The sequence below is a fragment of the Argopecten irradians genome, chromosome 3 (genome assembly GCF_041381155.1).
Source record: "Argopecten irradians isolate NY chromosome 3, Ai_NY, whole genome shotgun sequence".
In the NCBI taxonomy this organism is placed as follows: domain Eukaryota; kingdom Metazoa; phylum Mollusca; class Bivalvia; order Pectinida; family Pectinidae; genus Argopecten; species Argopecten irradians.
Window position 1 is genome coordinate 52,196,970 of NC_091136.1, and position 18,008 is coordinate 52,214,977.

At 30.7% G+C, this 18,008-nt stretch overlaps 1 protein-coding gene across 3 annotated transcripts in view; it reads left to right on the plus strand.

Annotated features, from left to right (window-relative positions):
• LOC138318992 (ALK tyrosine kinase receptor-like) overlaps nucleotides 1-18,008 on the plus strand; it is a 246,454-nt gene that overhangs the window by 144,760 nt on the left and 83,686 nt on the right. For all 3 annotated transcript variants that reach the window (XM_069261865.1, XM_069261866.1, XM_069261867.1), the window contains one exon: nucleotides 11,015-11,174. In XM_069261865.1, coding sequence (XP_069117966.1) covers nucleotides 11,015-11,174 — 160 coding nt within the window. The remainder of the gene's footprint in view (nucleotides 1-11,014; nucleotides 11,175-18,008) is intronic.

The window sequence follows — 18,008 nt, forward strand, 5'->3', positions numbered from 1 at the left end:
GTCCCACCATCCTGTGATTATGACATCATTATTTGTTTTGTGATGTCATTAAATCACCGGATGGTGGGACTAATCTACGGTAAATTGTTCTTTACCCACGTTGTTTTTTTTATCTCGAAACCCCTGTATTGAAAGGTCATATGATCATGAATTATTTTTTCCAGTATAACTGGCGTGGTTGTTATGTTGATATAATGATAATGGTTGGATATAGACCTGCAGATAGTGCGTTAGAATTGTGCCTGCTGTCCTTATTGCATGATTGTAAAAGGCGACTAAATTTAGGATCATATTTTTTGCTCTTCTTCCTAACTAAAATGTAACTGTCTTCTTTCTAATGCTCCCTTGACACCGCCCCACTTCTGGCCTTCTGTTGAGCCCTGGCCTCTGTGAGGTAGGCTCTGGGTTCAGTCCCCTGGCCGAGACACAGCAAAGTCTATAAAAGTGGTGGTTTCTGCTCCTGCTTTTAGCGCTCAGCATTAAGGGAGTGGGACGACTGGTTTGCCTTTTGTCAGTATAATGTGATTGGATGGGGTGTGTTGCTTGGTGTCTTTGGCAGCATGCTCCAGTGATATAGCACTAAAAATGGCTACAGATCCACTATACAAAAAGACAACACCGATATACCGCATACTCCTAAACCAACACCATACAGTTCATACACACAACATAACGCATACATCGGTCTAAGGCCATCCTTCCATGATCCTGGCTGTTAATAGGATGTAAATTAATCAAACAAACAAACAAACAAATTGTTGAATAACTTTGTGTTCTACTATTTTCAACATAGTATATGTTTTACCATCATTTTAATGATTGGCTTTAATTCCCTATATACATATATGTTTTACCATCATTTTAATGATTGGCTTTAATTCTCTGTATACATATATGTTTTACCATAATTTTAATGATTGGCTTTAATTCTCTGTATACATATATGTTTTACCATCATTTTAATGATTGGCTTTAATTCTCTGTATACATATATGTTTTACCATCATTTTAATGATTGGCTTTAATTCCCTATATACATATATGTTTTACCATCATTTTAATGATTGGCTTTAATTCCCTATATACATATATGTTTTACCATCATTTTAATGATTGGCTTTAATTCCCTATATACATATATGTTTTACCATCATTTTAATGATTGGCTTTAATTCCCTATATACGGTATATGTTTTACCATCATTTTAATGATTGGCTTTAATTCCCTATATACGTATATGTTTTACCATCATTTTAATGATTGACTTTAATTCCCTATATACATATATGTTTTACCATCATTTTAATGATTGGCTTTAATTCCCTATATACATATATGTTTTACCATCATTTTAATGATTGGCTTTAATTCCCTATATACGTATATGTTTTACCATCATTTTAATGATTGGGTTTAATTCCCTATATACGTATATGTTTTACCATCATTTTAATGATTGGCTTTAATTCCCTACATACATATATGTTTTACCATCATTTTAATGATTGGCTTTAATTCCCTATATACGTATATGTTTTACCATCATTTTAATGATTGGCTTTAATTCCCTATATACGTATATGTTTTACCATCATTTTAATGATTGGCTTTAATTCCCTATATACATATATGTTTTACCATCATTTTAATGATTGGCTTTAATTCCCTATATACATATATGTTTTACCATCATTTTAATGATTGGCTTTAATTCCCTATATACGTATATGTTTTACCATCATTTTAATGATTGGTTTTAATTCCCTATATACATATATGTTTTACCATCATTTTAATGATTGGCTTTAATTCTCTGTATACATATATGTTTTACCATCATTTTAATGATTGGCTTTAATTCTCTGTATACATATATGTTTTACCATCATTTTAATGATTGGCTTTAATTCCCTATATACATATATGTTTTTACCTTGATTTTAATGATTGGCTTTATAATTTCCTTTAATGATTGGTTTTAATTTCCATATATATATATATATATGATTTTACCTCATTTTAATTATTGGCTTTAATTTCCATACATATATGTATGTTTTTACTTTCATTTTAATTATTGGTTTTAATTTCCATATATACATATATGTTTTTACCTTGATTTTAATTGATTGACTTAGATATATACCGGGTACATGTTTTTACCTTCATTTTAATAATTGACTTGTAAGATACATATTGATTGTTTTTACCTTCATTTTAATGATTGATTTGAAGTCCCTTTAATAGGCATGTAAGTTTTTACTTTGATTTTAATGATGGATTTGAATTCCCTATCTATTGTCAAAATTATTGATTATATAGAAAAACTGCAGCTTCACAATTGACCAACTTAACTAGAGAATTCAGCAGAAACCCTCAATGTGTAGAAGCAGCGGGTCTATTAGGTAGTTAAAATGTCAATTGGTGAATTGGTTCCGGAGCGTTGTATAAATGTTATATAGATGGGTGAGATTCCTGTCACGTCTATGGCCTCACCATTGGTAATAGAGCAGAATAACACAGTAATGTCAGTCACTATTATCAGTCGTGCTGTGGTCGTCACATAACAGGTTTTCTTTTCCCGCACGTACACTTCAAATATAGACTTTCATTACAATTACTGCAGTCCTTCTATCTCCTTAAAGTTCCTTTAGTATTGAAGGTTTTGTTTTGAAATTGTTTAAAATATCTAATACAGTATAACTTGTCACCTGAAACCAGCATTGTTTGGCTGGGGTGGATAGATTCTGTATTAAGTGTTAAGTCTCTATAAGAAGATACTGTAGAAAACCAAAAGCTACTGTAGTGGAAGCAAACTGGTTACATACAATTCACAACAGTAAATTTACTGAGTAATTACGAGTATATTAACACTTTGGTAGTGATGATAGTACTGTAAATTAATCAATTTATTTTCCCATGTGACTAGATTTCATGTATGTTGTGAGCAGTAAGAAATTGCGAAAATTAATTGTCTCAAAAATCTTCTGAGTACATGTATTTAAAACATAACCATATGACTTTAAATTGCTAACTAGACTGTTACTGGCAAGAATAAAATGAAATATGTTGGCTGACAGAATTTTTTTTTTGCTAAGAAATTGTGTAATAATACTATCTCTAACCAACAAAATCAGTGGGATGATAAAGGTAAAGGACTAAACACTATTTGTATAAACATTATCGTTTTCCAGGGGGCGTCCCCTTGCCATTTAGTGTTGATATCAGTATTTGTACAGCCTCATTGGATTCCAAATCCTTCATTTGTCCCCAGCCTCATTTGCATGCTTTGGTCAGCTGTCAATTAAGATCAGACATTCTTGTCATGTAGTATTAACCCAGTCATAGGTAAAATTTGATTATGGAGAAAAAACAGACACATATTACACTGAGTAAATAAATTATCTTATGATGGGACCATAGTTATTTTTGAGATCATCTTGTGTTTAATTATCTGCCTTTCCTCCCATTGCTCTGTAATAAAAGATATTTTGGTGAAATACATAACAAGAACAATAGACAATCATACAACAATACATGTATGTAAATGTACTGTAGGAACAATAGACAATTGATGTACAAAAGTACATATCATGTAGAAACAAAAGACATTTTTACAACAATACATATAATGTAGAAACAATAGACAATCATACAACAATACATATAATGTAGAAAGAATAGACAATCATACAACAATACATGTAATGTAGAAACAATAGACAATCATACAACAATACATATAATGTAGAAACAATAGACAATCATACAACAATACATGTATACATATAATGTAGAAACAATAGACAATCATACAACAATACATATAATGTAGAAACAATAGACAATCATACAACAATACATATAATGTAGAAACAATAGACAATCATACAACAATACATGTAACGTAGAAAGAATAGACAATCATACAACAATACATGTATACATATAATGTAGAAACAATAGACAATCATACAACAATACATATAATGTAGAAACAATAGACAATCATACAACAATACATATAATGTAGAAACAATAGACAATCATACAACAATACATGTAACGTAGAAAGAATAGACAATCATACAACAATACATGTAATGTAGAAACAATAGACAATTATACAACAATACATATAATGTAGAAACAATAGACAATCATACAACAATACATGTAATGTAGAAACAATAGACAATCATACAACAATACATATAATGTAGAAACAATAGACAATCATACAACAATACATGTAATGTAGAAACAATAGACAATCATACAACAATACATATAATGTAGAAACAATAGACAATCATACAACAATACATATAATGTAGAAACAATAGACAATCATACAACAATACATGTAACGTAGAAAGAATAGACAATCATACAACAATACATGTATACATATAATGTAGAAACAATAGACAATCATACAACAATACATATAATGTAGAAACAATAGACAATCATACAACAATACATGTATACATATAATGTAGAAACAATAGACAATCATACAACAATACATGTAATGACTGAAAACAATAGACAATCATACAACAATACATGTAATGTAGAAACAATAGACAATCATACAACAATACATATAATGTAGAAACAATAGACAATCATACAACAATACATATAATGTAGAAACAATAGACAATTATACAACAAGACATATAATGTAGAAACAATAGACAATCATACAACAATACATGTAATGTAGAAACAATAGACAATTATAAAACAATAAATATAATGTAGACAATTATAAAACAATAAATATAATGTAGAAACAATAGACAATCATACAACAATACATATAATATAGAAACAATAGACAATCATACAACAATACATCTAATGTAGAAACAATAGACAATCATACAACAATACATATAATATAGAAACAATAGACAATCATACAACAATACATGTAATGTAGAAACAATAGACAATCATACAACAATACATATAATGTAGAAACAATAGACAATCATACAACAATACATGTAATGTAGAAACAATAGACAATCATACAACAATACATGTAATGTAGAAACAATAGACAATCATACAACAATACATATAATGTAGAAATAATTGACAATTATACAACAAGACATATGTATAACATAGAAACAATTGACAATCATACAACAATAAATATAATGTAGAAACAATAGACAATCATACAACAATACATATAATGTAGAAACAATAGACAATCATACAACAATACATGTATACATATAATGTAGAAACAATAGACAATTGATGTACAAAAGTACATATCATGTAGAAACAATAGACAATCATACAACAATACATGTAATGTAGAAAAAATAGACTATCGTACAACAATACATATAATTTAGAAAAAATAGACAATTATACAACAAGACATATAACGTAGAAACAATAGACAATCATACAACAATACATATAATGTAGAAACAATAGACAATCATACAACAATACATGTAATGTAGAAACAATAGACAATCGTAAAACAATACATGTAATGTAGAAACAATAGACAATCATACAACAATACATACGTAGAAACAATAGACAATCATACAACAATACATGTAATGTAGAAACAATAGACAATTATACAACAAGACATGTAATGTAGAAAGAATAGACAATCATACAACAATACATGTAATGTAGATAAAAAAGACAATCACACAACAATACATATAATGTTGAAACAATGACAATCATACAACAATACATATAACGTAGAAACAATAGACATTTGTACAACAATACATGTAATGTAGAAACAATAGACAATCATACAACAAGACATATAATGTAGAAACAATAGACAATCAAACAACAATACATACGTAGAAACAATTGACAATCACACAACAATACATACGTAGAAACAATAGACAATTACATGTATACAACAAGACATGTAGTGTAGAAACAATAGACAATCATACAACAATACATGTAATGTAGAAACAATAGACAATCATACAACAATACATATAATGTAGAAACAAAAGACAATCATACAACAAGACATATAACATAGAAACAATAGACAATCATACAACAATACATATAATGTAGAAACAATTCACAATCATACAACAATACATGTAATGTAGAAACAATAGACAATCATACAACAATACATATAATGTAGAAACAATAGACAATCATACAACAATACATGTAATGTAGAATCAATAGACAATCATACAACAATACATACGTAGAAACAATAGACAATCATACAACAATACATGTAATGTAGAAAAAATAGACAATCATACAACAATACATATAATGTAGAAACAATAGACAATCATACAACAATACATGTAATGTAGAAACAATTGACAATCATACAACAATACATGTAACGTAGAAACAATAGACAATCATACAACAATACATATAATGTAGAAACAATAGACAATCATACAACAATACATATAATGTAGAAACAATAGACAATCATACAACAATACATATAATGTAGAAAAAATAGACAATCGTACAACAATACATATAATGTAGAAAAAATAGACAATCATACAACAATACATGTAATGTAGAAACAATAGACAATCATACAACAATACATATAATGTAGAAACAATAGACAATCATACAACAATACATATAATGTAGAAACAATAGACAATCATACAACAATACATATAATGTAGAAACAATAGACAATCATACAACAATACATATGTAGAAACAATTGACAATCATACAACAATACATGTAATGTAGAAAAAATAGACAATCATTCAACAATACATATAATGTAGAAACAATTGACAATCATACAACAATACATGTAATGTAGAAACAATTGACAATCATACAACAATACATATAATGTAGAAAAAAAAGACAATCATACAACAATACATATAATGTAGAAACAATAGACAATCATACAACAAGACATATAATGTAGAAACAATAGACAATTATACAACAAGACATATAATGTAGAAACAATTGACAATCATACAACAATACATATAATGTAGAAGCAATTGACAATCATACAACAATACATATAATGTAGAAACAATTGACAGTCATACAACAATACATACGTAGAAACAATAGACAATTATACAACAATACATATAATATAGAAACAATAGACAATCATACAACAATACATGTAATGTAGAAACAATAGACAATCATACAACAATACATGTAATGTAGAAACAATAGACAATTATACAACAATACATATAATGTAGAAACAATAGACAATCATACAACAATACATATAATGTAGAAACAATAGACAATCATACAACAATACATATAATATAGAAACAATAGACAATTATACAACAAGACATGTAGTGTAGAAACAATAGACAATCATACAACAATACATGTAATGTAGATAAAAAAGACAATCACACAACAATACATATAATGTTGAAACAATGACAATCATACAACAATACATATAACGTAGAAACAATAGACATTTGTACAACAATACGTGTAATGTAGAAACAATAGACAATCATACAACAATACATATAATGTAAAAACAATTGACAATCATACAACAATACATACGTAGAAACAATAGACAATTACATGTATACAACAAGACATGTAGTGTAGAAACAATAGACAATCATACAACAATACATGTAATGTAGATAAAAAGACAATCACACAACAATACATATAATGTAGAAACAATAGACAATCATACAACAATACATATAATGTAGAAACAATTGACAATCATACAACAATACATGTAATGTAGAAACAATAGACAATCATACAACAATACATATAATGTAGAAACAATTGACAATCATACAACAATACATATAATGTAGAAACAATTGACAATCATACAACAATACATACGTAGAAACAATAGACAATTATACAACAATACATATAATATAGAAACAATAGACAATCATACAACAATACATGTAATGTAGAAACAATAGACAATCATACAACAATACATGTAATGTAGAAACAATAGACAATCATACAACAATACATATAATGTAGAAACAATAGACAATCATACAACAATACATATAATGTAGAAACAATAGACAATCATACAACAATACATATAATATAGAAACAATAGACAATTATACAACAATACATGTAATGTAGAAACAATAGACAATCATACAACAATACATATAATGTAGAAACAATAGACAATCATACAACAATACATATAATGTAGAAACAATAGACAATCATACAACAATACATATAATGTAGAAACAATAGACAATCACATGTATACAACAAGACATGTAGTGTAGAAACAATAGACAATCATACAACAATACATATAATGTAGAAACAATAGACAATCATACAACAATACATATAATGTAGAAACAATAGACAATCATACAACAATACATGTAACGTAGAAACAATAGACAATCATACAACAATACATGTAACGTAGAAAGAATAGACAATCATACAACAATACATATAATATAGAAACAATAGACAATCATACAACAATACATATAATGTAGAAACAATAGACAATCATACAACAATACATATAATATAGAAACAATAGACAATTATACAACAAGACATATGTATAACATAGAAACAATAGACAATCATACAACAATACAGGTAATGTAGAAACAATAGACAATCATACAACAATACATATAATATAGAAACAATAGACAATTATACAACAAGACATATGTATAACATAGAAACAATAGACAATAATACAGCAATACATATATATACAATACATATGTAGAAACAATAGACAATTACATGTATACAACAAGACATTTAATGTAGAAACAATTGACAATCATACAACAATACATGTAATGTAGAAAAAAATAGACAATCATACAACAATACATATAATGTAGAAACAATTGACAATCATACAACAATACATGTAATGTAGAAACAATAGACAATCATACAACAATACATGTAATGTAGAAAAAAATAGACAATCATACAACAATACATGTAATGACTGGAAACAATAGACAATCATACAACAATACATATAATGTAGAAACAATTGACAATTATACAACAATACATGTATACATATAATGTAGAAACAATAGACAATCATACAACAATACATTTAATGTAGAAAAAATAGACAATCATACAACAATACATATAATGTAGAAACAATAGACAATCATACAACAATACATATAATATAGAAAAAATAGACAATCATACAACAATACATGTAATGTAGAAACAATAGACAATCATACAACAATACATGTAATGTAGAAAAAATAGACAATCATACAACAATACATATAATGTAGAAACAATAGACAATCATACAACATACAATAGACAATCATACAACAATACATGTAATGTAGAAAAAATAGACAATCATACAACAATACATATAATGAAGAAACAATAAGAAACAATCATACAACAATACATATAATGTAGAAAACAATAGACAATCATACAACAATACATGTAATGTAGAAACAATAGACAATCATACAACAATACATGTAATGTAGAAACAATAGACAATCATACAACAATACATGTAATGTAGAAACAATTGACAATCATACAACAATACATATAATGTAGAAACAATTGACAATCATACAACAATACATGTAATGTAGAAACAATAGACAATCATACAACAATACATGTAATGTAGAAACAATAGACAATCATACAACAATACATATAATGTAGAAACAATAGACAATCATACAACAATACATATAATGTAGAAAACAATAGACAATCATACAACAATACATGTAATGTAGAAAACAATAGACAATCATACAACAATACATGTAATGTAGAAACAATAGACAATCATACAACAATACATGTAATGTAGAAAAAATAGACAATCTACAACAATACATGTAATAGAACACAATCATACAACAATAATAATGTAGAAACAATAGACAATCATACAACAATACATATAATGTAGAAAAAATAGACAATCGTACAACAATACATATAATGTAGAAAAAACAGACAATCGTACAACAATACATATAATGTAGAAAAAAATAGACTATCGTACAACAATACATATAATTTAGAAAAAACAGACAATCGTACAACAATACATATAATGTAGAAAAAATAGACAATCGTACAACAATACATATAATGTAGAAAAAACAGACAATCGTACAACAATACATATAATGTAGAAAAAATAGACAATCGTACAACAATACATATAATGTAGAAAAAATAGACAATCGTACAACAATACATGTAATGTAGAAAAAAATAGACAATCATACAACAATACATATAATGTAGAAACAAAAGACAATCATACAACAAGACATATAATGTAGAAACAATAGACAATCGTACAACAATACATGTAATGTAGAAAAAATAGACAATCATACAACAATACATGTAATGTAGAAACAATAGACAATCATACAACAATAAATCTGATCATTAAGATGATTAAGATATTAGTTAGCTAGGCCACATATTTATCAGAAACACCCTTATGACCTATTCTAAAAGACATGCGTCTCATGTATATAATGACAGTTTGTTATCAATTTTATATATCTGACACTGGAAACCAAATTTAAGGTTGGTTAGCATATTAATCAGAAACTTCCTTGAACCTGACATCCTTGAAATAATCTTCTTTATCTATTTCAGTTCTTCATGGATCAAATCTTCCACAGTACCCTTTAAGTTTCCTCAATTCTTTCTGAATGTAAATGCCTTGATTTTCCCCAAGCTGTTTTAGATCTCTGTTTTGTTTTGACATGGATGGCTTCAGCTCCTTCTTCTTAGTCAGTTTTACTTTATCTTCTATATTTATAGTTTTCTTCCAAACTTGATTACTAATACCTCAATTCTATGTAAACCGAATGATTTCTAACATTTAATGAACCAATAAATTTAGTATAATGCCTTTTTTGTCAACAGGCTATGAATTTAAGCCTTGTAATGCTATGGGACCAGAAGGCCCTACTCAAGTTAAATGTGATGAGTCATATAAGTCGACACCGATCAAGGTAGAAGTCATCGCTGAAGGTCAAATGAAGGGCATTCAGATATGGACAGTTCCAGAGGATGGCACATACCTGTAAGTAGTATTTACTGTATTTCCAAACATTTTCTTCAGGTTAAAAATAATGACCATACTTCTCCCACTATTTACTGATTTGTCACCAGTTTTAGCTGTGAGAGATTTCTTTTTCTCCCATACCTGACAAGGTTATCCCATGGTTGCTAGGGAAAAGATAACTTTGTCTTTTACCGGGGTAGGGAAAAGATGCATCACATGCGCTTGACAATGATGTCATCGATACATTCAGAGATTATTGTCGAGGACACCATTAATTGTCAACACAATAAAAATAATTCCTAATCTTTTTTTTAATATGGGAGTAAAATAGTCTTACATAGGTCTGTCAAGTGGACCCGAGTGAAAGCAAGCCTCAGGTTGACCAACCAAAATGACATATCCCAGACCACTTGACAGACTTATGTAAGATTATATTGGTCAACCCCAAGAGTATGACAGATTGTGCGTGCTAATCTTTTTTAACCTGAAAATAATTACGTAATGTCATGACTTCAGGTGGTTTAACTGTGGCGTGCATTGCCAATGACGCCATCAATTTTGACGATCAGTAGAAAAAATCCTGGTCAAGTCGAAGAGAAAATGTTTCTTTTTCGGCAACATCTTTTTCTATTGTATATGGGAGAAAAAGAATCATTCCCTGCCTATGAGGATGTGACAACGAAAACAACCCCTCGGATTGTGATTTTGTTGTCACACCTAGATAGGGAAAGATTTCATTAATCTATTACATAACCAGTGAATGTGACGTTGCAATGACTTGTACAGTGTGTACCTGACCTTCATGAGACAACATTGTACATACTGTAATCTTATTATTATCCCCCGCGAAACGTGTTTGCGGGATATATTGTTTTGGGCTCCGTCCGTCCGAGATCCTTTTCCGGGCTATAACTAAAAAAATGTTCAACGCAGCTCTTTGAAACTTTCTGTATACATCAGAAAAGAACCCTAGTTGTGCCTTCAGCTATTGAGGACCTTCCATTTTGGGAATTTGTTCTGTTACCATCGAAACTTAGTCAAAAATACCATATTACTGTTTCCTTTTGTTTCCCAGCTATAACTCCAAAACCGTTTAACACAGCACAATGAAACTTTCTGCATATATCAGACAAGTGCCTTAGTTGTGCCTTTTGCTATTGCGGACCTTCCATGTTAGGTATTTTTAGCCAACCATCATCAGATGGTGGGCTATTCAAATCGCTTTTTATCTGTGGGCCGTCGTCCGTCTTTCCGTCCGCCCTTCCGTCCATCCTTCGGTCCGCCCTTCCGTCCGTCCTTTCTTCCGTCCATTAACAATTCTTGTTATCGCTATTTCTCAGAAAGTACTGAAGGGATCTGTTTCAAAATTCATATGTAGGTTCCCCTAGGGCCCTAGTTGTGCATATTGCATTTTTGGACCAATCGATGAACAAGATTGCCGCCAGGCCGCCATCTTGGATTTTGATAGTTAAAGTTTGTTATCGCTATTTCTCAGAAAGTACTGAAGAGATCTGTATCAAATTTCATATGTAGGTTCCTCTAGGGACCTAGTTGTGCATATTGCATTTTTGGACCAATCGGTCCACATGATGGCCACCAGGCAGCCATCTTGGATTTTGATAGTTAAAGTTTGTTATCGCTATTTCTCAGAAAGTATTGAATTTCTCAAATTTCACTTGTAGGTCCCCTAGGGCCCTAGTTGTGCATATTGTGATTTTGGACCTATTGATCAACAAGATGGCCGCCAAGGAGCCATTTTGGATTTTGATAGTTAAAGTTTGTTATCGCTATTTCTCAGAAAGTATTGAATGGATCGTTCTCAAATTTCACTTGTAGGTTCCCCTAGGGCCCTAGTTGTGCATATTGTGATTTTGGACCTATTGATCAAGAAGATGGCCGCCAAGGAGCCATCTTGGTTTTTGATAGTAAAAAGTTTGTTATCGCTATTTCTCAGAAAGTATTGAATGGATCATTCTCAAATTTCACATGTAGGTTCCCTAAGGGCCTTAGTTATGCATATTGCGATTTGGGGCCGATTGATCGACAAGATGGCCGCCAAGGAGCCATCTTGGATTTTGATGGTTGAAGTTTGTTACTACTATTTCTCAAAAGGTACTGAAGCGATCTGTCTCAAATTTTATGTGTAGTATGTTTGAAAAAGTTTAAAAAATGGAGAAAAGATCCATCTTTCCATTGTCAGACATAGATCATTCTTTGGTGGGCGCCAAGATCCCTCTGGGATCTCTTGTTTTCTGTTACCATGGAAAATTAGACAAAAATACCAAATTACTGTTTTTTTAGCCCACTATCATCAGATGGTGGGCTATTCAAATCGCCTTTTGTCCGTCCGTCCGTTAACAATTCTTGTTACCGCTTCTGCTCAGAAAGAACTTAAGGGATCTTTTTCAAATTGCAAATGTAGGTTCCCCTAGGAACTTAGTTGTGCATATTGCAATTTGAGACTGATCGGTCAAAAAGATGGCTGACAGACTACCATCTTGGATTTTGATAGTTGAAGTTTGTTAGCGCTATTTCTCAGAAAGTCTTTAAGGGATCCTTCTTAAAATTCAAATTTAGGTTTTCCTAGGGCCCTAGATGTGCATATTACATTTTGAGACTGATCGGTCAACAATATGGCCAACTGGCTGCCATCTTGGTTTTCAGAAAGTACTGAAGCAATCTGTCTTAGAATGCTTTCTGAGGTGTGAATCTACTATTTTTCAGCATAAGCTGTTAATTAACATCAGTCTGGACAAGTGTAACTCGTGCCCTGTCCGTCGTGCGTAAACTTTTCATTCAAACAACTTTTTCTCAATATTTGGCCTGTAGCATGCTGGGATGAAGTGCTACCAAGTTTGTTCAAATGAATGATCTTGACCTTCATTCAAGGTAACAGGGGTCAAATAGGCTAAAATCTTTAAGCAAATTCTTGAGAATAACTAGGACGCCTAGAGATCTGATATTGGACCTATGACCTGCTGGGATGAAGGGCTACCAAATTTGTTCATTCAAGGTCAGAGGGTTGAAATAGGCTTAAATCTTTAAACCACTTCTTCTGAAGAAAGGAACGTCCAAGGATACTCATATTGGGCCTGCAGCATGCTGGGATGAAGGGCTACCAATTTTGTTCAAATTAATGACCTTGACCTTCATTCAAGGTCACAGGGGTCAAATTGGCTAAAATTTGTTAACAGCTTCTTTTCAAGAACAGAAAGGCCGGGATACTCATATTGGGCCTGAAGCATGTCGAGATGAAGGGCTACCAAGTTTGTTCAAATTAATGACCTTGACTCTCATTCAATATCACGGGGTCAAATAGGTTAAAATCTTTAAACGACTTCTTGAGAATAACTAGAGACTCGATATTCAGCCATGCTTGGATTGAGAGCTAACAATTTCGTTCAAATGAATGACCTTGACCTTCATTCAAGGTCACAGGGGTCAAATAGACTAAAATCTTGAAATAACTTTTTGTGAATAACTAAGAGACCAAGAGGCCTGATATTGTGCCTGTGACATGCTGGGATAAATGGCTACCATTTTTTTGTTTTTTTTAAATGACATTGATCTTCATTCACAGGGGTCAAATAGGCTAAAATCTTCAAACAACTATGGTGTATTGTGCCAATAGTCAGATGACTGTTAAGGCCCATGGACCTTTTGTTAGTGTTATATAAATCTCATGTTTTGAGCTGAATATATACATATGCAATGCCAATGTACATGTGTTAACATTTTACATGAAGGACTCTTTGCCTTGATCAAACTTAATTTTATTAACGGTAACAAACTAAAGTGGTACCATGTAGATTAGAACCATATGTTACTCCCCTATAGACGGTGCATCTCTGTAACAGCTTGAAGGCTTGCAACACCAACTTATCACAACATACAAACTTTTATGGAAATCTAATACAGTTTTCAGAAATTAAATTTCAAATCAGTAGTGTCACTTTTAAATATTATTATTCTGACACGTTTAAGCGAATAACATCATTTTTTACAGATTTTTATCACAAAGCAATATGCACAATGATAAAACTTTCATAATGTATATTTTTGAGGTGGAAACATCAATAAAATGATTTAATTTAATATGATTTTATACGTTAAATAAATGGAAGTAGAATGCAAACCTCTATGTCCTTACTATATAAAAAATACATAATAATTGATATACAACAAATAAAATGATATAATAAGTAAAAACTGTACTCAACCGATAAATATATTGCTTCATAAAACAGTACATTTGTCTGTAGTCACTTTTCCTTACACAACACATCAGAAACTTAATGCTTTGGACAGCGATCTTCTATTATGCATGTGGATTAACAATTAAGGTCCAAAAGCCAAATGACCTATATAACTTTTGGTTACAAGACACAAAATTTTACTTTCATGAACCCATGACCCAAATATGAAGCTCTTTGGACAGAAGGCGGCAGGGTTACCACATAATTATTTCAATATCATAGCGGGTAATCATTTTAAGCCCTAGAGATTCGTGGTGAGGTCCAGTTATGGTCATTCTCATTAGGATGTGATTAAATTTGGTCTTGAGGATAATTTAGATCATTGTGTATGCCTATGTTGTTGTGTGAAAGAGACTGAAGATGGAGGAAGTACAGGAGCCCATAGGGTAAAACAGGACTTTGACACATATATATTTTTGGTATAGATAATGATCAGTTATATGGCTGTATCGTGTTGTAGTGTATAGTCTATACACCAGGTTTTCACTCTGCGAGGTATGACATATGCATGACCAAACGTTTAAAATAAGGATTGTAGAGTTCCTGAACTGGTAGTTGCTTTGATTTGCCAGGGTTCAACTTTATTTTACTGTGTGTTTGTGATCAATAACTTAATACTCGCTGTATAGAGCTTATAGAAAACATATTCATTGAGCCTACTGCAAAAAAAGCTAACATTTTAAAGTGAATGATTAAGTATGAAAGAGACGATAAATAAGCTTTGGTTGAAACACTCATAATTTTGTATTAACAACATATCACTATGAAGTGGATATTGAAAATTGTACAAATGGTTTGGCTGACCCACTGACCCTCCAGAAGACTAAATGGCAGGCCAAAAAGGGATTAGTTTGCCTTTGCAATAACCATGAAAACAACTTTTTCCCTGAAACAAGACATTGGATAGCACTCATATTAGTCTTAGTATCATCCCAGATTCAAAATTGTACAAACAGTTTGGCTGATTCCTCAGCTTGGGGACCTGAGGGGCGGGCCTAAAGGGATTGGTTTGGCTATTTCCATATATATATATATAATATATATATTATATAGTGACTACCTCTCTAAATTAAGTTTAGGTTAGCGCTCATGTTGCATTAGAAGCATATCTCGGAAAGAGTTCCTTTTGAACCCCCCTCAAAAAATTATTTATTCTTGCTGTAGTCAAGTGGCTGAAAAGGGTTGATTTAAAGGGATACCAATAAAAATTGGGGCATGGTCTTTTTGGGGTTAAAATGAGAACAAACAAATTTTAAAAATCCAGAAAAAATATTTAAAAACTTGTATACATATACGTACTTTCCTTTGTCGCATCCATACAACACTCATACATATTGCTTAGTTAGGTGATATGACAGTTATATCAAGCGGGTATAATCTTTTTGTTAATCTTACTCTCGGCGAGATTTGAACCCATTTTCTTGACACTTATCATCGCCTCTGAAGTCTATCGTCTTAACCACTACACCACTGAGTCAATTGGCGAACCAAAGGCAAAAAAATATGTACAAAACTAGGACTTTAAAATTAATCCTGCTTGTTTTTGCTTATTGAGTACATTTGAGAATGAATAAAGTGGAGAATTCATTTGTTTCTTCACCAAAATTAGTTTTGTCATAAACATCTAGAGGGGGGTTCAAAAGGAACTCTTACCGATATCTCTATGGGGTCAGGATTCCAAATTATACAAATGGTTGGGCTGATGAAAGAATAAAAGTTAACGCAACTATTTTTGATGTACATGTATGTATATCCTTTATAACAAATATATATTCTCTGTGTTGATCATGATAGTTGATCACCTATTTTGACATGCTTAGCCCAAGGATTATTTCAGTCTGACATTTAAAATTAATTCGGAGCTTAAAGCGTGAAGCCATACATTTACCTATAAGCAACAGAAGTAGCTTTTGTTGTTATTGATTTTTGACATGATGAAATTTCGGCAACAATGCTATGAGATGACATTGGATTTCCTTAATTCAAAACTAATTAAATGTGAAATAACGTGAGCATTTTACATTTACTGTTACCAGTATCTGCTTAAATAAAGATAATTGAGAATGCTTAAAGGGACAATTCACTTGAGGCTAATTCTTTTACATAACCAAGAAGAAAATATGGCATAAATGTATTGTTCTACATTTCTTATGAAACATATAACATAATATATTGACAAATTCCGCGTCATTGTTAAGTATTTTAATTTATACCGTTGTAATTACAAATTGTTGATCAATACGATTATAAGCAGGTACAGTATGTACTCTGTACCCATACCCTAGACAAAGTCATGCAATTAATCACGGGTCTGAAACCAACACAAAGACCAGGTTTGGGATAGTAGATCCAGTTTATTAATGTTATGTAATGATTACCGCAATTACATCATAAATGATATTACATAATACATTAAAATTATTCTTCTGAATCTACGCATTGTAAAACTGGATCTATAGACTATAAACTACGTACCGGTACAAGAATATATAACATTGAAGTAAGAAATAATTAACATTAAAACATTGGGAATGGGTAGCCAAGGGTGGGCCAAAAATTTTTTACTCTACAGCTAGCACGCCATTATGAATAAACG